The sequence below is a fragment of the Nothoprocta perdicaria genome, unplaced genomic scaffold (genome assembly GCF_003342845.1).
Source record: "Nothoprocta perdicaria isolate Ctin4 unplaced genomic scaffold, notPer1 scaffold_6, whole genome shotgun sequence".
NCBI classification, from domain to species: domain Eukaryota; kingdom Metazoa; phylum Chordata; class Aves; order Tinamiformes; family Tinamidae; genus Nothoprocta; species Nothoprocta perdicaria.
The window spans coordinates 7,748,148-7,768,810 of record NW_020455865.1 but is presented as its reverse complement, the minus strand read 5'-3'; the positions used below and the strand labels follow the sequence as shown (position 1 = coordinate 7,768,810).

At 40.2% G+C, this 20,663-nt stretch overlaps 1 protein-coding gene across 6 annotated transcripts in view; it reads right to left on the bottom strand.

Annotated features, from left to right (window-relative positions):
- Nucleotides 1-8,807: 8,807 nt before the first annotated feature.
- TNC (tenascin C) overlaps nucleotides 8,808-20,663 on the bottom strand; it is a 92,882-nt gene continuing 81,026 nt past the window's right edge. For all 6 annotated transcript variants that reach the window (XM_026049239.1, XM_026049238.1, XM_026049241.1 and 3 more), the window contains 11 exons: nucleotides 18,934-19,056; nucleotides 17,546-17,689; nucleotides 16,448-16,567; nucleotides 15,817-15,960; nucleotides 14,629-14,759; nucleotides 13,972-14,104; nucleotides 12,483-12,634; nucleotides 12,175-12,271; nucleotides 11,330-11,491; nucleotides 9,936-10,099; nucleotides 8,808-9,399 (listed from right to left, as the gene is read on the bottom strand). In XM_026049239.1, coding sequence (XP_025905024.1) covers nucleotides 9,289-9,399; nucleotides 9,936-10,099; nucleotides 11,330-11,491; nucleotides 12,175-12,271; nucleotides 12,483-12,634; nucleotides 13,972-14,104; nucleotides 14,629-14,759; nucleotides 15,817-15,960; nucleotides 16,448-16,567; nucleotides 17,546-17,689; nucleotides 18,934-19,056 — 1,481 coding nt within the window. In that variant the 3' untranslated portion in view covers nucleotides 8,808-9,288. The remainder of the gene's footprint in view (nucleotides 9,400-9,935; nucleotides 10,100-11,329; nucleotides 11,492-12,174; nucleotides 12,272-12,482; nucleotides 12,635-13,971; nucleotides 14,105-14,628; nucleotides 14,760-15,816; nucleotides 15,961-16,447; nucleotides 16,568-17,545; nucleotides 17,690-18,933; nucleotides 19,057-20,663) is intronic.

Sequence of the window (20,663 nt, the reverse complement as noted above, 5' to 3'; positions counted from 1 at the left end):
TTATCGTGGCATCCTACTGAAGTGTCAGTCAGCCTCCAACCCAGTGCTGTGCTCATCCTCATCCCTGCCCCTTGAGGAGACAGAGCAGAGATCAACTGGAGACATTTGCACAGCCAAAGTGATGGCGATGGAGGTCGAGAGAGAAAGGTGACGCTTGCAACTCTGCTCTATATCCTTGAACTAGACATTTACTGTCTCTGTACTTGGGTTTTGACCCAGATAAAGTGGAAATCCCCAGGGACTTAGGAGGTTTGATATAGGGCTATTTGATGTGTTTTAGAGATCCCTATAGCAAGTGTTTTCCATGCAAATACTGTATGAGAAAAAAAAATTTATACAAGAAAAAAGGCATGGTAGTAAGTAGCCCTTACCTCATACTCATCTCCATGCCACATAAATACAAGCTACTAGATTGCCCCTTAACAACATCAATATCTGTCTTTTTTTTTTTTTTTTTTTTTTTTTTGCAGTTATTGAAGCAAAAATATATGGATAGTCTTCTTCCATAAATGATCCTCTAAGGAGAAAGCAAGAAGTTTGTGAATTAATGATGTTAGATTATTTATGTTCCAAACCATCCCTCTTCTCCTAACTATAGTACTACACAATTGGTTTTCATTTTCTCCAATGGCCTTGAAAATATCAACACGTGAGGAGCACACTTTTGATCTAAGCTTTGTATACTGCAGTCGACAAAGTTAAGATGGGATTCTTACAGAGAAAGGCACTTCCGTGTATTTTTTTTCAGATATATATCTTTTTTGATTCATGGCTAAGTATTAAAACACCATGACATCTTTTACTTCTTAGAACATAWAAAGCAGCTCTTGAAAGGAGAAACATGAAAAATAATTCTGTGACTTTTACCAGGACTATTTATCCTTCAACTTGATAAATTAGAAACAACACTAAGGTTGTTTGTTGCTATAYGCCCAGGTAGAACCACTATAAGCAGTAAAATAAGATTTGTCAGATTATCAGAATTATGAGATCTGGAAAATATCTCTAGGTTTCTTGTTTTTAGAAGTCCGTCTTAATCAGCTTTGCTTTTAGGTACTGAATAATGCCAATGCTACTGGAAGTGGAAAGGCCGAAGCTGCAGCTGTGTGTCTCTAAAGGAAGGAAATCTATGAACCTCTCCCATCGGCCACCCAGCAATGAAGGCCCAAAGGGTGCAGGGAACTTCACACTGTGGTCACATTGGCAAACATATGAGGTTTTTTTTCTGTATAGGCTTAAGTATGTCAACTTTTCCACATCCAGCTTGCTGTAAGCTATGACTCCAACAGGAAAATTTAAGAGGGTGATGCCAAGGCTATGTAGTCATGGATGTCTGCAAAAGCACATAGTTCAAGGGATGTCTGTAGTGACTCCAGAAAAATATGCTGGAGAGTTGTGGTACGTTTTGGCCAGGAATTCTTATTCTTGGGACAATCCACCTGGCAGGTCACACAAAGGGAAGCAGAGAGAGCAAGGTGGCACTTGCGTTAGAGCTGGAGGGAATTAATTTTGAAGTGTGTTTGCTTTCTGTGATGGTTTTTTTTTTCTTTTTTTCTTTTTTTTTTTTTTTTTTTTGATGTTTTTTTTTCCAGGAAGAGATAGCTGAATCTCAGAACTGATGCACTCCAAAATCTTAAATGCTGGCACTGCTTATTAGGTGCTTGCTCAGTGGAGAATATTCTTCCTTATATAGCCCTTTTCAGAAACTAGGTCAGAAGATTTATGTGAGTATGGGTTGCTAAAATCCTCTTTGACAGCCTGCCTGCCTTTATTACTTTCTCGCCTTGCACATTACATGAGCCAAGGTACTAGCTTCTGTGCTGATTTCTCCTGGGCTGAGCTGGAGGACGACAGCAGATACCACCCTCTCCTGCCAGTCCAGCCAGCGCTCATCCTTGTGGCCTGTTCAGCAAATGTGACTTTCAAGAGCAGTTGCCCTCCCAGAAAAGAGACACTGTTTTTCAAAGACATGTGTAGTGCCACAACAACCTAGGTGTTCCGCTGATTTACCAACAGACAAGCATCTAAATGCTAAAGGCTGATGTACTCTGGATACAGTGCTTTTGCAGCAAGTTCTGTGTTGAGAAGAGGGGTAATGTCCAGCCAGGATGTTACGTGCTTGTTCAGTGTACCCTCTTGACTCCATCACCTGAGGGGAGCTCCTAGGAAATAGTGTGTGGCAAATAATAGCAATAATAACAGCAGAATCCTGCTATGAAATGTTTGTACTAAAATATAAAACCACACATGAGCGTCTTGCTTTTAGACACTCCTGTGAACTCAGAATGCACGAAGGATCATTATTGCTGATGGGATATTTCTTGCTGTGTTATTTGCAGGAGATGGTGTCTTTCTGTGATACATCTATATCTCTACATATCTATACACAGATGTGGATCACCAATAAATCTAAGTTTTAAAAAACAAACCCACTTGCCTGAAATAAAGCAGGTTTCCAAGCAGTAATTGCACAGACTATTATCAAATATTCGCTTTATGAACATGTTTAATCTCATTCCACATATGTTTGAGCATACATATTAACCTCAAGATGAAAACTGATATTTAATGAAACTCTCAATGAAGATTTTTAAATTTTTTGATGGTGACTTAAAAAGGTGCTTTTGATTCCAGAAATTTTAAGTGTTCAACAGCTCCCCAAATCATGATATGCCTCCAGCACTTGGGAAATCTCATGATTGAGGTAAGTGTGAAAGTGCTCACAACAGGTTCACACTTCATTGGTGAGCGCATGGATGCCATGGACGGTTTTGCAGCTGCGATTTCTTTGGCSAGCTTGCTATGGTCGAAAAAAGTCTAAATCCCATAGTTTGATAGTAAGAATCAGAGTTACTTCCCTGTTGTGCTTAACCTTTCTGTTGTTTTGCTCCAGCTCCACAAGATGTAAAACCAAATTATCCATTTTGAATTTGATCATCAGAGAACAGCAGGGAGCTGAACATACCTGTGTTTTGATTTCTTGATACATGCTTGTGCCAGACAGGCCATTTGCTGGAGCAGCCTTTGGCTTTGTTGCCTTTGAGCTGCAGCTGTTGAGAGATCCTCAATTTTAAATCCTCTCACCAAAATGAAAATTTCTCTTTCCTCAGATACACCAGGTGTCTCAATTCTTCCAGTACTATGAAAATCCCTGGATATTCATCTATGGAACATTATCAGGTCATGTTTATTCAGTGAACATTATCAGGTCATGTTTATTCAGTGGTTGACTGGCATGGAAAAGAAGAGTCTTTTCTAGAATTGTGTTGCAAAACCTCCCAAATCATTGCTTCAAAGCTGATGAGAATTGTCAAATGATAGCAAAGTCTGATGGAAAGGAAAAGCTTATGAGAATTGTCAAATGATAGGAAGGAGACATCTCTAAAAGTACGGGCTGTGATATCCTTCCCTGGGAGAAGCAAAACTTTCCATCTAGGAATATTTAACAAGTACATCATTACTGGTTCTTTGGCTTGATTCATGTTCCTCACCTGCTCAGACATAAGGCATTTAAAGCAAGCTCTGCTCTCAGACAAATCGGTCAGAGACAGAGRCACCTGTTTGCTTTTCCTCCCCTCCCCTCCCCTTCTTCTGTACTTTAAAGCATATACATTACTGTGAGTGAACAGATTKCTAAAGAAATCAGAGAAGCCATGCTCATAGATGCTATATAATAAAAGCTATGACATGATAACTGTGTGCTCTCACCACMCACTATCAGAGGAGCAGAAGGGGAGATCCATCAAAACATGACTGTTTTAAAACATTGGTGATTTCTTCTTGAAGTTGTGAAGGCTGAGACTCAACAGCCACAAGCAACTGGTGGCAGCTCGCTAGGGCTGGTGCTGAGCTGCAGTATCAGGGCRTTAGAGCTCAGTTGTTTCTGCAAGACAAAAATCCTGAAGTTTTTGCTAATATGGCAGAACTTTGTGGTCTTTCTATCAGCAATGCTCAACTAAATGCCTCCTGGCATTGCAATACTGACAAATACACACAGTCATGTGCATGCTGGCTTGTGGAACAAATACATGCTGATATAGAGGTGCTATTTTGGACAAATACATATACAGTCACAGATAATTTCTATATATGCTCTATCTAGCAGGATGTTCCCTGGCCTGGGAAGCAGGCAAGGTACAACTGTCCCCGGGCAAGGCATCGCCCATAGCTGACAACAGTCCACACGAGTGAGTAAGCATCAGACAGGAAAGAAAACAAGGTTAAGGTGCCCACACTCACCAGCACTGGGACTCTGCAGTGACCAGAGATGTGTTGCCTAAAGTAACTGTCACCATCTCCAGCACCAGGGGTTTTACCGTGGGAGTTTCCCATCTGCATTGCTGCAGTAGTCCGGTGGTGTGACGATATAATACTAAAAGACATGAGTGTATACACACACACAAGGTTCACTCGTATGTGTGCATGTTGCARTCTTCACATGCAGCAACTCTGATATCTCTCACTGTCAGACTCTCCTTAGTCTGGGTGCAGGCCCATATTAAAAAGCCGCTGCTCAGTTGCACAGACTTGGGGATTTTTTTGGAAAGACACAGAGTCTAGAAATAAGATTTTGTTCAGCGGCTCCCACAATCTAGAAGCTCTGACCCTGTTTCAGTGAGATGAGGCCCCAGTGCCAGCTGTTGCTGTGACCTCTTGGAAAGCAAAAGGTTCAAGTTGCCCAGGTGCAATCATAAATGTGAAATCAGGATACTCCCTCAGTATAGCCTTACTTCACATTATATATTATATATATGTACATATACACATGCATAAATCCAAATTTAAAACTTTTATATGCATGYGTGTATATATGCATATATATATACTAATACCTTTAACATGCACCCCATCACACACATATATATCTAGCATCTCCAATGAAATATTCACACACAGGTGTCAGACTACTGGCTTCTGAGCAGCCTGGAGCCTCCCCTTGCCCACACCTGCCTCCTGCATCATTTGTTCTGATCAACTTTCTATTAAAAAAAAAGAAAAGCCTCAGCAACTTAATCTGATGCTGCTGTGCCRACACCGCATACAGGTGCCTGATTGTTAGGCAGTCTGAATGTTTTGAGGCAGAGCAGGTCAAACTTGAAGTATATATTAAAATTGAACACTTAAGAATCTGAGCTCATATTTAAAAAATATTTCCTTGGAAAATTCAAGTGATTTGGTGTGTACATATATCAAAATATGATTATTTTTCCTCTACCCAGGTTTATTTCAGTCAGTCACACTTCTTGGCTCTATGGGGCTAGAAACAACTCAGAGGAAATAACTTTTTTTTTTAGCTAAGTACCTTTTTAAAAATATGCATTACTTTTGTAAGTAGGAAAAAAAAAAAAAAAAAAAAAAAAAAGATTTTATTAATAAAAACATCTCAGCCCCACCTTGCAAGACACGGCCAGGCAGGTGTCTTCATCCTGGGCAAGAACCAGCCCTTTTCACCTCATTCCTGCTCTCCTTGCTGGGTGCTAAAGTGGAGGACCAGGCAGTGGGTAAAGATAAAGGAAAGTGGCAGGGGAAGGGTGGGGAGGAAATCAGCACTTTCAGTCTTGAAAGTAGTTTCGTAGTAAGTAGCCACCAGAGCTTCAGCTTGGTGGCTGTTTTTTAACCCTTTCAAACAGCCGGAAAGGAGGATGATACTTTGAACAGAGTCACAGAAGTGCTGTCAAAGGGAAGCATCAGCTATATTGAAACCATCCTTGTGCTTTTGCTTTCCCTGATCCATCTGTCAATCTTGCTCACTTTGTCAGTCTTGCTCACTTTCTCTCTTTCCTCTTTGCAGCTTATAATTTACAGTAAAAACACAGGAAGCTGAACAATCTCATTCAAGGAAAGTACCTGATGCAGAGGTGAAACAGTGGTACTGGTAAGTAAATTCAGCAGCCCAATTGACTTCATTGCTCCTGCCATATTCGCCTGGTGTCAGGCTAAGATGTGATGTCGTGAGGCCCTTACTGTGGACATGACAGTGAGCAKCAGGGACAGGAGGCGACATTTTTCCCTGTAGCTGCTGTTTTTACCTGGTCCCCACAATTGCCCTCCGAGAAGCTGAGTGAAGGAACCAAAACCTCATCTGCAAACAAAGCAGCCTCAGCAGCCTATGTTACAAGGCCACTTTGAAGCCCTTCACCCCAAGCATTACAATTCTAGAAGTCCTGAAGGGAGACTTCCACCCTGAAAAAAAAAAACAACCAAAAAAAACCTCTATCCAAAGTGCCACCTAACAGAGTGCAAGTGAGTAACTCTTCAGATAGTATCTCAGCAGGACCATGAGTTCCCCACACTTTGATAGTGACTAAAACTGAGGTGGGGTTTTGAGTGTGCATGTATCTAAACGTAGGAGTGGAAGGGATGAAAGATAAAGAAAAACAGAGATTGCAGACTTTGGTAGAATATCAACTTCTTTACTTAACTACAGTGCAATAATTTCCCCTTTCTATCTTTCTTCTCAAACTCCCACTGCCTCCACAAAACCATCCTTTTGCTAGATGTGTTATGATGCTTTCAAGTGATTAGGTTTTCCTACTCCATCCTCCACCAGGGATGCCATTTCCACGGCAAAACTGAATAGGTCTGATTCCGATTGCAAAGGAACATGAGTTGATACAAGTCCAGCTGGAGAATCCTCCTCAACACCAGGGACATTGCCTCCGGGTGCCTTTTCTTTCAATAGTAAGACAGGCAGGGCATCTGCCCGTGGGTCATTACAGGAAGCAATCTCTTTCTCCTGTGCTGCCTTATAGCATCATTTTGTGGGTTAGGTGCAACTATGAGCCCATCTCCAGCACCTGTGTTTGGATCTGCCAAAGCTATACCGCAGCCAGATGCAGACACCTTAGTGATGTTACTATAAACAAGGAAATAATTTTATAAATGTCACTGCTTTCTCTGAATATCTGCAAACCAATGGTAAGGACATTCAAGCACCCTGTTATACAGAATTATTTAGTCTCATTTCCTAATACCCTGAAAAATATCTTAAGAAAGTGTCATGATTCTTCACTGCTCCTGCACTGAAAAGCTTTTCTCTTTTTTATAGTGCCCATCATTTGCTCTGATGAACACCAGAGAAGGACTATTAATCACAGAGCATGAGTTTAAATGCAGTGCTGCAACTCAGACTCCTGCCAGGGCTMAAGAGGGATAAAAGACACTCCTATTCCTGAGCAAACCAAACAATATTCACTGATGTAACTTCCATTTGGGTTAAAAGAAGAAAGAAATTAAAAGGCTGTGAAATAACATTCACAGAGAAAGTAAACAGGAGTTCCTCTTTGTCGAGTATTTTTGGTGTGACGCAGCTTCTGCAAGCCAGGACTCTTACCAKGATGAGGAAAAAGCCTTTTATCACAAGGAGCAAAATTGCTGTCTGTGGTCACAGGGCTTTACTTTACACAATGAGCTCTCCTAACGAAGAACACAGTGCAGAGACAGCAGGGACAGCCACAAACTCTGAGTGCCACCAAATCAGGAGATAGCAAGGAATAGTAGTGCAGGATAGTCCGCAAGGATAGCACTGCAAGGATAGCAGTGCCTGGACCAATGCTTGATAACTTGCACGATTCCCAAGAGTTGCCAAGCAGAGCCTGGGTGCTGCCCAAGGCAAACTCCATGTGCCATCTGCTGGCCATTGGGCCACAGATGTGTCTTTTGAGCTGCAGAAGAGAGAATTCAAAGAGACACGTTACAGGTATCTGCAACAGAATCCCACTTCACATAATCATAGAATCATTATGGCTGGAAAAGACCTTTAAGGTCATCAAGTAAACCCATCACCATACTGAATGTTTCTGAACTGACTTGCTGAAACTGATTTTATTGCCAGTCCGTTGCTGAGACTGACTTTTTTTGGTGCCTTACTGCCACACACCGTAAACCAACAATATCCAACCTTACCTAATAGCTACCACTTATGTCCCACTCACAGAGCTGGTCACATTCTCTCCTAAATCCTCTCCTTGCCCAACCAGAATGTAATGATGGCCAAGGAGGGAGCAGAAACATTTGCTCTTTTTGCAAAGTGCAATCTTGAAGTAGTGTAGAGAGACTAGATTAAAACAAAAGATCTTTTATTATCTTCAGCTGAAATATAACACAGAGGAACTACATATAAATTTCAATTATATATATATATATATATATATATATAAAAAGAAAGCCCTTTATTTACACATATGTTCAGAGCTATCGTTGGTACCCAGCGTCAGCTCTGCATTTTCCTTGTTTTGTTGTGTTAGTTATTCCTGCCTAGAGGGAGCAAATGTTGGACAGTGACACTGTGAAATACAGCTAAGAAGATTTGGGGCAGAAAGTAAAATAAATATGTTCTAAAGGAAATCAAATACTATGGGTCTTTCACTGTAAGAAATTCTCCAGAATACTCACAACTGATTTTTAACAAAAGGAACCATTTTCTGTACGTGCTTAGAAGCCTGATTATTCTCAACCTTTCATTAACTTCCCCTTGTAAGTAAATATACCCTGGATATGCACAAACTTGACATGAAAAAAGGTAAAGTTTATTTAAAATTAATTGTGCTTTTATTTTTTTTTAAAAACCTTACAATCAGACACTGTCCTGCTGTGTTTTAGAAAGCATAATTCTCTTAAAAATGAAAAAAACCCTTAGCTTATTATTATTATTATTACTTTGACATTATATTAATAATATTAATTTTATGCTTAAGTTTAAAAATGTACTGCTTTTCCTTTCCCTCTCTATCTTCTCTGGTACTTGAAATATATATATATATATATACACACACACATATACATATATATATATATATATGACTTTCCAATGACCAAAGGATTTCAATTATAACTAATAATAGTAATGATAATTAATCTACACATTTCTGTGTATAAAGTATGGCTGGTTCTAAAAGACACTACCAATGTACAAGCTGTTCTCCCTCCCATACCCTGGGTCACCCTAGAGATAGTCAGACTGTGCAAGAACTTCATACAAGAGCCTTTTTGAGAAAATAAAAATTAATAAAACAACATACAACCCTTGAGATCATAGTCTTTGGTGTAAAGGACATTAGCTGTGGGCAGCTAGAGCTGCTCTGCCAAAAATGCAGTGGCTTCATAAGGCTCGTTGTTGGGACTGCTGCAGAAGCCTCTGTCAGGTCAAGTCAAGGGTCACTGATGCTTTGGTAAGGTTACCAGCTTCTCACACCCTACCACCCTGTGATGTCAGAGGATTCCCCCTCACCCCCACTCTCTCCCTCCCCCCCATTGCCCTGCCTGTAGCCCCTTTATCACTCTGGGGCTCTACGCTCGCTTTCGTCTTCCTTCCAGATTTCGGAAGCTGGAGGGTCTCAGCTTCATCTCTGCAAACTGGATGGAGTACTCATGGCCCTTCCAGTGGAACCAGTTAACACCCTGCAAAGGCAAAGATGAAGCATGAGAGGTTGCATATTCCCCTGCTCTTTGTTTTCAGCCTTTACTACTCTCATTTCAGGTTGCTGGTTCAGTTTTCTACGGCAGGGAACAGAAGCACAACAAATTTAAAGGCCTTTGGAAAGAACAAATCAGGACTCTAGTTCACACAGCCCATATTGGACAGACCACATTTGTCCCCCAGAGTTGCCACACTTTGCCTGGCCTTCATGGCAGAAAGAATGTTTTGTTTCATGCCTGGAAACCTATGGTTAAATGGTTGGTTGTTCTCTGCACAGTTGGGATATTCCCATGCTATATGCGAAAAAATCATCAATATTTGCTCAGCTGACATGAAATTATTGATTTAGTGAGGAACTGCCCATGTGTTTCCCTACTATCCTTTGGCCTATACAGTGGGTTTTATTAGTGCTCTCATGTCTGGTTACCTGAGCCACCTGAATGAATGAAAAATAGATTCACTATTGCAATTCAGACTCTTATATTGCATTATGGAAGCCTTCAAACACCAAGCTCACCTGACTGTGGCTGTTGTCACCATATCTGCCCATCAAATTGACTCTGTGACAATTCTTGTACCAAAATGCACCCTTGTATGACAAAGCACAGTTGGTGATGGCAGAATCATTGTCTTTGTCAAAGGTGGAGAAGGACCTTCCATTATGGTAGGTCATGGAGTCACCTGGATGAGAGGACAAAAAGGAAGGGCAAAGTCATGGTTTAGATTATATAAAAGGAACCATTCTGCACAAAATATTTGGACTGTGTCACACTCCAGCAGTAAAGTCTGGCTGTGCGCCTAAGATTTTCAAAATGGACTTGTTTTACTTCAGAAAGAAGTGCTTAGTCTTTGTTATTGGAAGACACTCAAAACATTCTTCCAGGTCATTTGTAATCCAAAAGTTATTAAAAGGTCATTCATGCAGCTCTATTTCTGCAATTCTTACTGAAAACTGGACTTTGACCTTCTGTACAGGAGGCAGTATAAACAATGCAGCATCATATAGTGAGTTGAGCCCACAGGAATCTCCATACTTTGCTGGTCCATGCAATTAAGCTACTTGTCTTCATTAGCTAGTAACACAGAGTACAGATATCTGCCTACTGTTGACCTCCCAAGCCCAAAGACTGGGTGCCCATTTATAGTTGCATGTAATGGAGAAGCTAGAGTTGAATTCATRTTTGATACCTTAGGATCTCCTTTAACTTAGCACTAAACACTCAAGTAATAAAGAAGTAATCAAGTGAGATCTTACTGGCAGTAGCAGCCCCCAGATTAATTCCTGTAATAGATATACATCCTGAAACTTTCTAGAAAAAAACTCTGTCTGCACCCCTAGTAGCTGTACAGAAATTTCATGTGATGATCAGAGGGGAGACTCCAGAAATGGCTCTTTCCGGGCTCTGTTTCATACACCTTGCAGTATGAAAGTATTTCCCTTTAAGATGTCCTGCAGAGCTGGATTTATGTCCTACTCCTCTGAAGCCCCAAAGAGAACTCAGTAAGAGCTGCAGGGTCTGCCCTGGGATAATTACAACAGGCAGATGATTTGTTCAGTGAAATCACAATTCTTGTTATAGCAGGAATATAGCATAAMCAACTGACAAAGATGAGACTGTACTGAGCTATATTATTAGCTGCATAAATGACAGCCAAACATTGCTCAAATGAGGTATGTGTCTGTTAATACTCTGGTTTATATTCTGCCATAAGCATGCCCTAAAAAGTGGTACCTGAATGAATGGAGGGTTTAGAATAGGAGTATAAAAGATATTGATATGTTCATATTTTCAAATGCCTAACATACAAGAGGTACCTGCTCTGGGGATGATCTGCCATATTTACACATTGTAACTGTGAGCCGAATTGGAGAAAATTGTAAATCAGAAGAAAAAAAGAATATCAGCTCACCTGCTGTGCCACTGTATCCATCTACTCTCAGCCGGTACCGGCTTTTAGCATCTCCAACACTGAACCTGTCGTAGACGGCGTAGGCTGTCTCATCTGTGTCCCGCAGATCYACACGCAGCTCATACTGGCCCTGAGAAGTGATTTTGTGGAGGTTCTCCAGACCTGTAGAAATATATGAATGATCCATTTATTTCCCCATGTTTATTTTCTATTATGTTATTCCATAAAAGGGCTGTAACTGGCCTGCACAGATACAACARGGCATAAGCCTTGGTGAGGAAAGCGAGCTTTTTGAGCTGTAGGGTAATGTAAATACAAAAATGGGCCAGCAGAGACTTTAAGAGATTCACATGGACTTTCTCAACCTTTCTAATCACAGCAGCATCTAAGTCTTTGGGAAAAACAATCAAATGTGCGATGCATGATCACCAAAGAAATGTTGACCAAGCTTTAACAACTTTCTATTTGCTTCTGTTCATCTTACTTTGTTTTCTAGGGCCATTTTCTTATGTTTGGGGTGTCCTAGCAGTACAGTAGGAAGGTTTGCACTTGCTTCTTAARTAATTATATGTTTTCTTACTGAAAACCAGGGAACACTGACTTAGTACATTCMCTGACCCACAAGATAATATTTATGAACTACAATTTCAGGGGCCTGGATTGGATCCAACAATCAATATATTCCTCAGAGTATACTTTTTCTAGTTTCCTTAGCCCAATCTTTTTGCCACAAGAGGTTTTAAAAATTACTTTTGCCAACTAAATCTAACTGAAGGCTGCTAAATGGTTAAAATTGGGATTTATTTATTTATTTGTTTGTTTTAAGATTAATTCTTGCCACTTACCAATCCAGAATTCATCCTTAGGRTCTCCAAAACCAGCTACATAATTCCTCCAATTCTTGTAGAAATCTTCCTTYCCATTTTGGCGCCTCAGGAACACCTACAAACATGGCATGTTCAGATCACTTCCATCTCACCGAAACTGCTAGAATTTGATAAATGAATTTCCATTCCCTATAGATATCTCCCCCTCCTCTGTCTACCAGGAGAGCTGGCAATCAATTTTCTAGGCATGGAACTGTTCTACAAATCACAAAATTCCCAAAATTTATAGACAAGGCAGCCCTACACTGCCTCTACTTATTACTCACAATCCATCCGCCCCCATCCTCGCCCATGTCACAGAAGACTTGCAGAGGCTGTGCCTTGTCCCCGTTCAAGTAAATTGTGTAGAGCCCAGAGGCAGTTTCTCCATTCAGGAGAGCCTGGGAGCAATCTTTAGGATAAGGATAGAGAAGACCATCTGCAAACAAAAGAAAACAAGGAGAAGTCCTTAAGAAATCAGCAGTTACAATGAACATGTGAAAATCAGGTGACTCACGTAAAAATCTATATTGGGTCAACGGCATAGCCTGGCACAGTGCCTAGAAGTTCAAGCCACAGTTGTTAGCTTTCATACAAAGGATTTACAAGTTTAATACTGAATATGTTATAAAACTAGGCTTTTTAAAAATAATACAAAGCAAAAGACAATTGAAACTATACGGAAATGTTGCTATGCRCTTCTTTCTGACAAGAAGCTAATACCATCGTCACAGTTAGTACAATTTCTAACCATGAAAGAGTTCAAGCATTTGTCCGAATCCCCCATGCACACTGTGTTTGCATAGGGGAAGTTATCAAGTTCAGTTCCTGCTCATGTACAGTTTAATGAATATTGCTTTAATATAGCCRGATTCAACTCTTATCTTATTGTTGGTAGACAATTATCTCCCRTTGGTGGAATTCCCCTTGTTTTCAGAAAAACAAATAAACAAACAAAAACTAACTGTGAGCTTTCTGACTTTGGTTGGCATTTCTGTGAGCTGAAGTTAGTGCAAGTGCTGGGAGGAAGCATGCACAAATGTGACGATCTTACTGGGTCTGAAATGCTGGAAACAGTGAAAAGGGAGACAAACGACAGGCAGCATTTCACAGCTAATGCTAAGCAACATTTTATTTTCCTTTCCTTCATTTCAAAAATGTGTCAGAGAGATTAATGACGGCCAGCTATGTCAACTGTAAGGTGACCTTCAGCAAACTCAAATTATTGTTGCATTCAGCTTGCTGGAGAGTCTTTACTGCTAGAGCTGGAATGAACATGCCAGCGTGGCAATGTGAAAACTGATCTCAAAGAGGAGGGAAAAAAAAAGAGGAATTCTGAATTCTGCTCTGAGGACTGCTGAACTGATTTTTTTTTTTTTTTGTACATGTGATTTTCTTCCTTTTAAATTAAAATGCTGATTTGTTTTAACAGCGTGCTATATGTCAACACATAAATAAATCATAATATCTGTCTAAATTTTAAAAGACAACTTTCCTTTCAACATTTTGCATAGGAAAGGCAGAATGTTTCAGCAGGAGGATGACTATGGTGGTGAACACAGATGGATAGGAAGAAATGAATTTCATTCTGCCGATCTGGGAGAAGTACATGGAACTACAGCTTAGTAGTATGAATGCCCATGAATGAAGTGCTTACTGACAATTGTATTAAAAAACTTCTGTGAAATCTGAATCTGCTTATTACAGAGCTCAGAGATGTCCTGAGGGAAGTAACTTAAATGTTATTCATCTGCTTACACACTTTAAGGTCCTTACTTGTAGTGAAAATAGTGTGGATCACTTTGCTCTTCAGGGATCTGTTCAGTGCCTGAAGTTTCACCATATATTGAGTAGAAGGGTTCAGCTCTGTCAGACTATAGGAAGTTGTCTCAGGACCTAGGATGACTTCCTTTAGGGAGAATAAATAATACAGAGAAATCTCAGCAGGGAAATCATAAAAACTGGAACTGCTACATATTTTTACATTTGYAGATTAATTTTATGTAAATTATTTATGGTATTTTACCATTTAAATTATTAGCAATACATTTTTATTCCCTGAAGATTTTTATAATGTTAAGTTTCATTAGAAGTATGAGGAAAAGCTGCCTGGAAATGAATGTTTAATGTCATAATACTTAAGATATGTGACATAAAGGCAAGTTAGCATAAATGTTTACATGCCTTGAACATACACCTTTTCTGTATTGAGGGAGAGGACTGCCAAAGTTCAGGCTGCAACTAAGCTTCTTCTTCAGAATATCATTTGGGAAAGTATAAAGCAGGTTTTAAATTCTTTCATGTTCAAGTACTTCATATTTTACCATGTTCAGATTCCAGTTCGTGTTTATGTCCTATGGCCAGACACTACTGAGCAACCCGTATGCTCAATTTTAAGGCGCAGCCTCTCTGGTTTGGATACAAGTGCCATACCTTGACTTTGCCATCAATGGACTCATAGATCAGGAGATAGTCAGTGACAGGAGCACGTGGAGGCCCCCACGTTATCACAGCTGTTTCTGACTGAACCTCAGTGGCACTTAAATCTCTCGGAGCATCCAGTTCTGAAGGAGAAAATAACCAGTTACAATCACTTCAAGACGGAACTAAGTATAGAGATTTTTTTATCGGCAAAATACCAAAACAGTCCAGGAAAGCAAACTTTTGCTCTACAGAGAAATGAGACTAAAAACAAAACAATTAATTTACCCATTATATTAATTTTGTGTTTTAAAAATAGAATCATAGAATGCTTAAGGTTGGAAGGGACCTCAGAGGTCATCGAGTCCAACCCCCCTGCACATGCAGGGTCACCTAGAGCACGTGGCACAGGGCTGCATCCAAGCGGGTTTTAAAGATCTCCAGAGAAGGAGACTCCACAACCTCTCTGGGCAGCCTGTTCCAGGGCTCTGTCACCCTCACTGCCAAGAAATGTTTCTTTAAGTTCCTGTGGAACTTAATTTTATTACTAGTAATTTTAAACTGCATGTATTTATCTAACTTAAAATATCAGCCTGTTTTAGGTGCTTCAGTTTATAAGCAGTTGCATTGAAATGTCGTTTGAAGCAAAGCTATGGCTTTTACTATTTCACACAAAAAGATAGATCATATTTTCAGGAAACTGAGATTTTTTGTTTYTTAAGAATTCTGTTCTGTATAGAAAACCTGTTCATATAATACAGTTTTTCCAGTTACAGTGTCTATTCATCATCATACTTATAGCAATAAATTTACCTGGTTCTGTTCCTTACTCTTTAGTAAACATTCTTGAATGAGGCAAGTACTATTCATAAATGAGCAGTGTATGCTCAGTAAAATGAGAATGGACCATCATTTCACTGATATTCAGAGGAAGCTGTCAGGATGGAAATAGCTCCCAAACAAGTGCTCCTGCTCTTACCTCACATGAGAAATGCTGTAGAACTGGTGACAAAACACTGCCTTCTGGGCCAGACATATGGCCTTCTATCAGGGAAAATATGATGCAAAGACTATCAAAATTCAAATTTCTGGGCCAAAAATGTACAATATTTTGGATAGCTGCATGGTACTGGAAAAATATAAACCTGGTGGGATTACAAAAGATGACACTTCACCACCCAGTGAGGTGTGAAACAGCACCTGTAGTGAACTTGGTGGAAAGGGTTTCACTCCTCTGCATGTCCTTCAGTGCGTGGACCTTCAGTGTATACTCAGTTGCAGGTTGAAGGCCATTCAGGTCATATTCCACAGTGTTTCCTGACACCACCTGATTAACTTCTGGCTCTAAGAAGCAAACATACAAGAAAAAGACAAATGCTGTCTGCTCTTCAGCAGGACAGACATGTCACAATGTGCTCAGCTCCATTCTTTGTGATCATTTTTATACCAGGTGGGAGCAAGCATGAAATAGCAGTGAAATCACAGGCCTCATTTCTCTGTTGACACCTACACTGAATGTAGATTAACAGCAGTCTTTTATCTAAACGTACTAGCACTCCTAGCATTCATATGAATTATAACACTGCTTTCTTTTCTCAAATATCAGGTATGAATTATGAACTGAATTATGAATATCATAAAAACAGTGACAACATTAAAACAACTAAAACAATGATATTTCAAAATGCTTTCAACAAGAAATCTCATTCAAATAACATCTGTCCCCCCACACCCTATCCTCCTGGAATCACCCTGCTATACTCATTCCTGAGGATCCTTCTTAAAAGCTGCAATGTTGACAACTCACTGACCCATCACTAACTGTCCTTACCAGTCTCAGAAACATAGGAGACAACATAATTATCCACAGCGGCGATTGCTGGCTGCCAGGTTGCCAATGCCTCAGAGTCTGTGATATTCATCACTACCAGACCTGACGGACTGTCCAGAACTGAAAGAGAATAACAGATTGAAGGAGTTAGACAGTCTCAGCTGCTTTGCTTTAATGATATGATACAAAATCTGCATACTTTTTTGCTTGATGCAGCTTTTATGATGCTCCTTTGGAATGGTGGAGTTCTCTGGAAAAGATGTCAGCGCCTATAAAACCTCAACTGACTTGGCTGAAAAGGGAGGTCAATGCATGAAAAGATTAAATGCTGGGAACAGACATAACTAGCTCTGTTCTCAGATCTATTCTTGATACATTTCCCCTTAATGGCTCTGCCAGAGCTGACACATTTCTCTCAAAACTCTAAAGTCATGACTACTTTTTGGAGTGAACTCAGGAGATAGAGCTTGAGAAAAAGAACTAATGTGACTGCAACCAATAGCCCCTTTGACCTTCAGTTTGCCCAGTAAGTTTAAAAATAAACTAACTGAACATCCAGCTAATCATCCAAAATTTGACATGTTCTCATGGTACTCTATCTTACACTTCATTTGATGTTTTCCCTAAACCGGGACAGATATATGCCTCCTCTACAGCTAGAATGAGCTATAAACTTGACCTCTTCTTCTTCCTTCCCTCTCTGAACACTTGCTGGTCCCCAAGAAAGAATGGTTATATTAGAAGGTAAGATTAACAGTTGTAGATTGGAACTCATTTTCTTTTAGGATATTGAAAGCTACGTTAAAGAAAGTATGAGAGAGGATGTTTTTGTGTTAAGGATATTGGTCTGGCATTTGAGAGATCTGGGGTTTGAGTTCACACCAGAAAGTGAGAAGAACTAAACTGAGCTGGTTCTCAAAAGGGGACAGAATGGGAGAGTAAGGGCAAACACAGAAAGGAAAAGTGGGCAAAAAAAGTCTTACAGTTTGTGGTGACAGGCAAAGCGATATCTCACTGGGTCTTCAGCTTCAGTTCCTGAGTCATTTATATGGCATGAACAGTACATTTGAAAGTAGTTATTTCTTCTGTATGTATTACCTGTTTTCAGTGTTCCAGAGATGGGTTCACTTTCTTCCAAGCCTTTCACAGAGATGATACTAACAGTGTAGTCTACACCTGGGATTAATTTCACCAGCTTGGTCCTTGTCTTGCTTCCATCAACTGTAACAATACTGGGAGTACCTAAGATGAAGCCAAATGCCAAGGGATTAATAATGTAATGTTCCAGTAAATGCTTTAAGGACGTGTTTCATCTGAAAGCTATTGTGACCACAACRGATGAACTTGTGCAAAAGTGGCTGAATTTTTCCCAACTACAATCACTAATGTTGAGGGCCAACCGCTGCCATGAAACCTAAATCCAAGATACTGATTTCCATATTTTTCCTAGTGATATCAATGTCCAAAGTAAGAAATAAATGMGCATTTCTGTTCACAAACATTCCCGAAGCTCACAAATGAGATAGCTGAAAACACGGGTCTCTCAATATGCAACCTCATAAACATAAAAAGACAAGCTAGTTCACTAGATTCTTTGTTCCTTACAGAGGTTGGAGAAAGATAAGCTAAATATGAGGAGTTTCTCCCTTATCCATCTCATCTTAAATAYAGATGGAGTTTTCCAAGAGGTCCCTGCATATGTAGATGAGAGCATGTATTCATTTTGAATTCTAGGTTTATTCTAGAAAAGATTTAAACAAATTCTTTTCTTTGTGATTTTGGCTTTCTCCTTTTCTTCTGTGTGACTACTAATGTGCTTAAAGTCGCTTGTGCGCTTACATTCTGTGTTGTCTGGAGGCCTTTATCTTGACAGTTTTTCTTAAAAAAACACTTCTGTGCTCCTGATGTTTTTAGTATCTGTTGTTTATGTGATTTTAGCTGTTTACATTCAGAGATGTTTCTAAATTATGTCAAAAAMCGGCTATCGGAAGATTTTTTAAGTTGAACACTAAAGCGAGATATAATGCATGGAATGAAACAACATTGGGGAGTACAAACTGAAATCACTGCCTTGGAAAACTTTTATAGCCAYAGATCATGATTACTGTTTCTGAGGGCTATCTTTTCAAATATGCTTAGCTCATAAAATGCATGTAAAAGAACGAGGCAGTTTGAAAATGTACCCTTACTGAGGAGACTCGGTGGAAACTGACCTTTCTGTGAATGCAGCCCRATTGAGCATACAGTGATACAAGCATTTATCTCTGAGCTCCCTTGCAAATGTTGTCCATGGGATATGGGACATTATATTTATACAGAGGTTGGCCATGGGGACCATGTACGCTCACCAATATTCCTGGCTAACAGTTGGAAGACACAAGAGATGATCTACATAAGACTGCTACACACTGACATGAGCACAGCTCACATTTTCTGCTGGTCCCCTCTACCCATCTCCCTCCCTCTCCTTTGCTTTGCTTACTCACCTCCTGTGACAGGGATGTAGGAAATCCGGAAATTTTCCACACGGGAACGTGGCGGTGTCCAACTGACTGTAGCTGAGTTTTCCGTAATGTCCGTGAATGAAATTCCCTTGGGAGATCCGACAACTGCCAGTGAAGAACAGAGGACAAAGACAACACGTAGAAAGAAAAAGGTAAATCATTTATCAATTCTTCTTGCTGGAAGAGTGATTTCTCTTAGTCTTCTGTACCAAGAGWTGATGCTGTCAATATTTTGTCCAATGCAACGATGCAGGGAAAAACRCACAGGTATGATCCTGTTTTGCCTTGCTGTCTAAGCCCAGGTTAGCTGGATTTCCTGCTGATTTCAGAGCAACATGATGCTGTTAGAATGGGCAGAGAATGCAGTTCTTTCTACACTACTGGTATGATTTGGATGATTTATAAAGGAGTTTAGGTTACTGGATTTTTTGAAAAAGCGAATGCATACAGCCTTAAACACTTCAACTCTTCCAAGAAAGGCAGGGTGCCGCAGCTGCACTGGTTTGAACYAGATGTTGCTCCCTTTCAACAACTGCCTTGGACACCTGGATAGAAAACAGAGAGCCTGCTTCTCAAAACAACCTAAACTGAAGACGCAAACCAACATTTCCTACAGTCAGAATAATTTTCAGTCAAAGGTTTAATTAAGATACATAAAAATGTGCATGGAAATGGCTTCTGGAAGGACATGGTAAAGAGACTTGCCACTTGCAAGTTTATATTTAGCATCTCACTTCCAATTTGCCTTTTTGACTGTAAGCAAAACAACCCTGACATGCATTAAAAGCAAAATAAGCAGCTCAAACATAGAAGGCCATTAGCACAAAGGTGACACATCCCAAACACTAGCCACATTAAGAGAGGTGAAACAGGAGGTGGACAGGAAAAGGGAAAGAGAAGAAAAGAAGTGTCTGCACTTGAAATACCTTGGAAAGAATGTGTCTGCAGGAAAGGGGTCTAAGAGGGCTGTTTGTTCCATGTGCCTCTCAAAGCTCTAGCAGCAATGCAGTAAATTGGCTGGAAAACAGGGAAAGAAAAATAGCCAAGCTCTCAAGAGAAATATAAATTATTTCTCTGGWGCTCACCAGACATATTGGCTCTGTGGGATTTGCTTATAAAGAAAAGTCAAAGAAAGAAAGAAATTTAAAAAAGAGAAGGAAGAAAGCAAGGTGATCTTAGTGAAACTAGACAGTACCCAGAGCTGCTACTGATTCAGTTACCGTCTGGGGGAAGTAGGGGAGAATACAAAATATCAAGTRAAAAAGCGGAATGAAAAGGGCACTGATTTCGTATTACCACACAGATGTCCTTAGCCAAAAAAGGCTGGTGGTAGCTCCCTCAGGGATTTCCCAGACTTGCACAGAAACTAAAGTCCCCAGTTCTCCCTGCTCAGACACTGTGATATCCAGGTCCGTGGGCACATGCTTTCAGCTCGTGTTCTGCTGCAGGGGAACTGCTGAGAAGCAGACTMTGGCTGCAGGAGCCTCGATGTGTGCTGGCAAATAGAGTCACCCTCCTGTACTCAGAGGCAGGAAAAAGCAAGCTCCACATTCCCAACTGTCTCAACCATGGCTACRTTTCTAAGAGCAAACAGCACAAAGGACCATCACAGCAAGTATCAGGCATCAAAAAAATGATGGAGATGTAACACAGCTATTCCCTTTAGCACAGGAAAACAAAAAGGAGCAACTGGAACATTCTTCTTTAAAAAA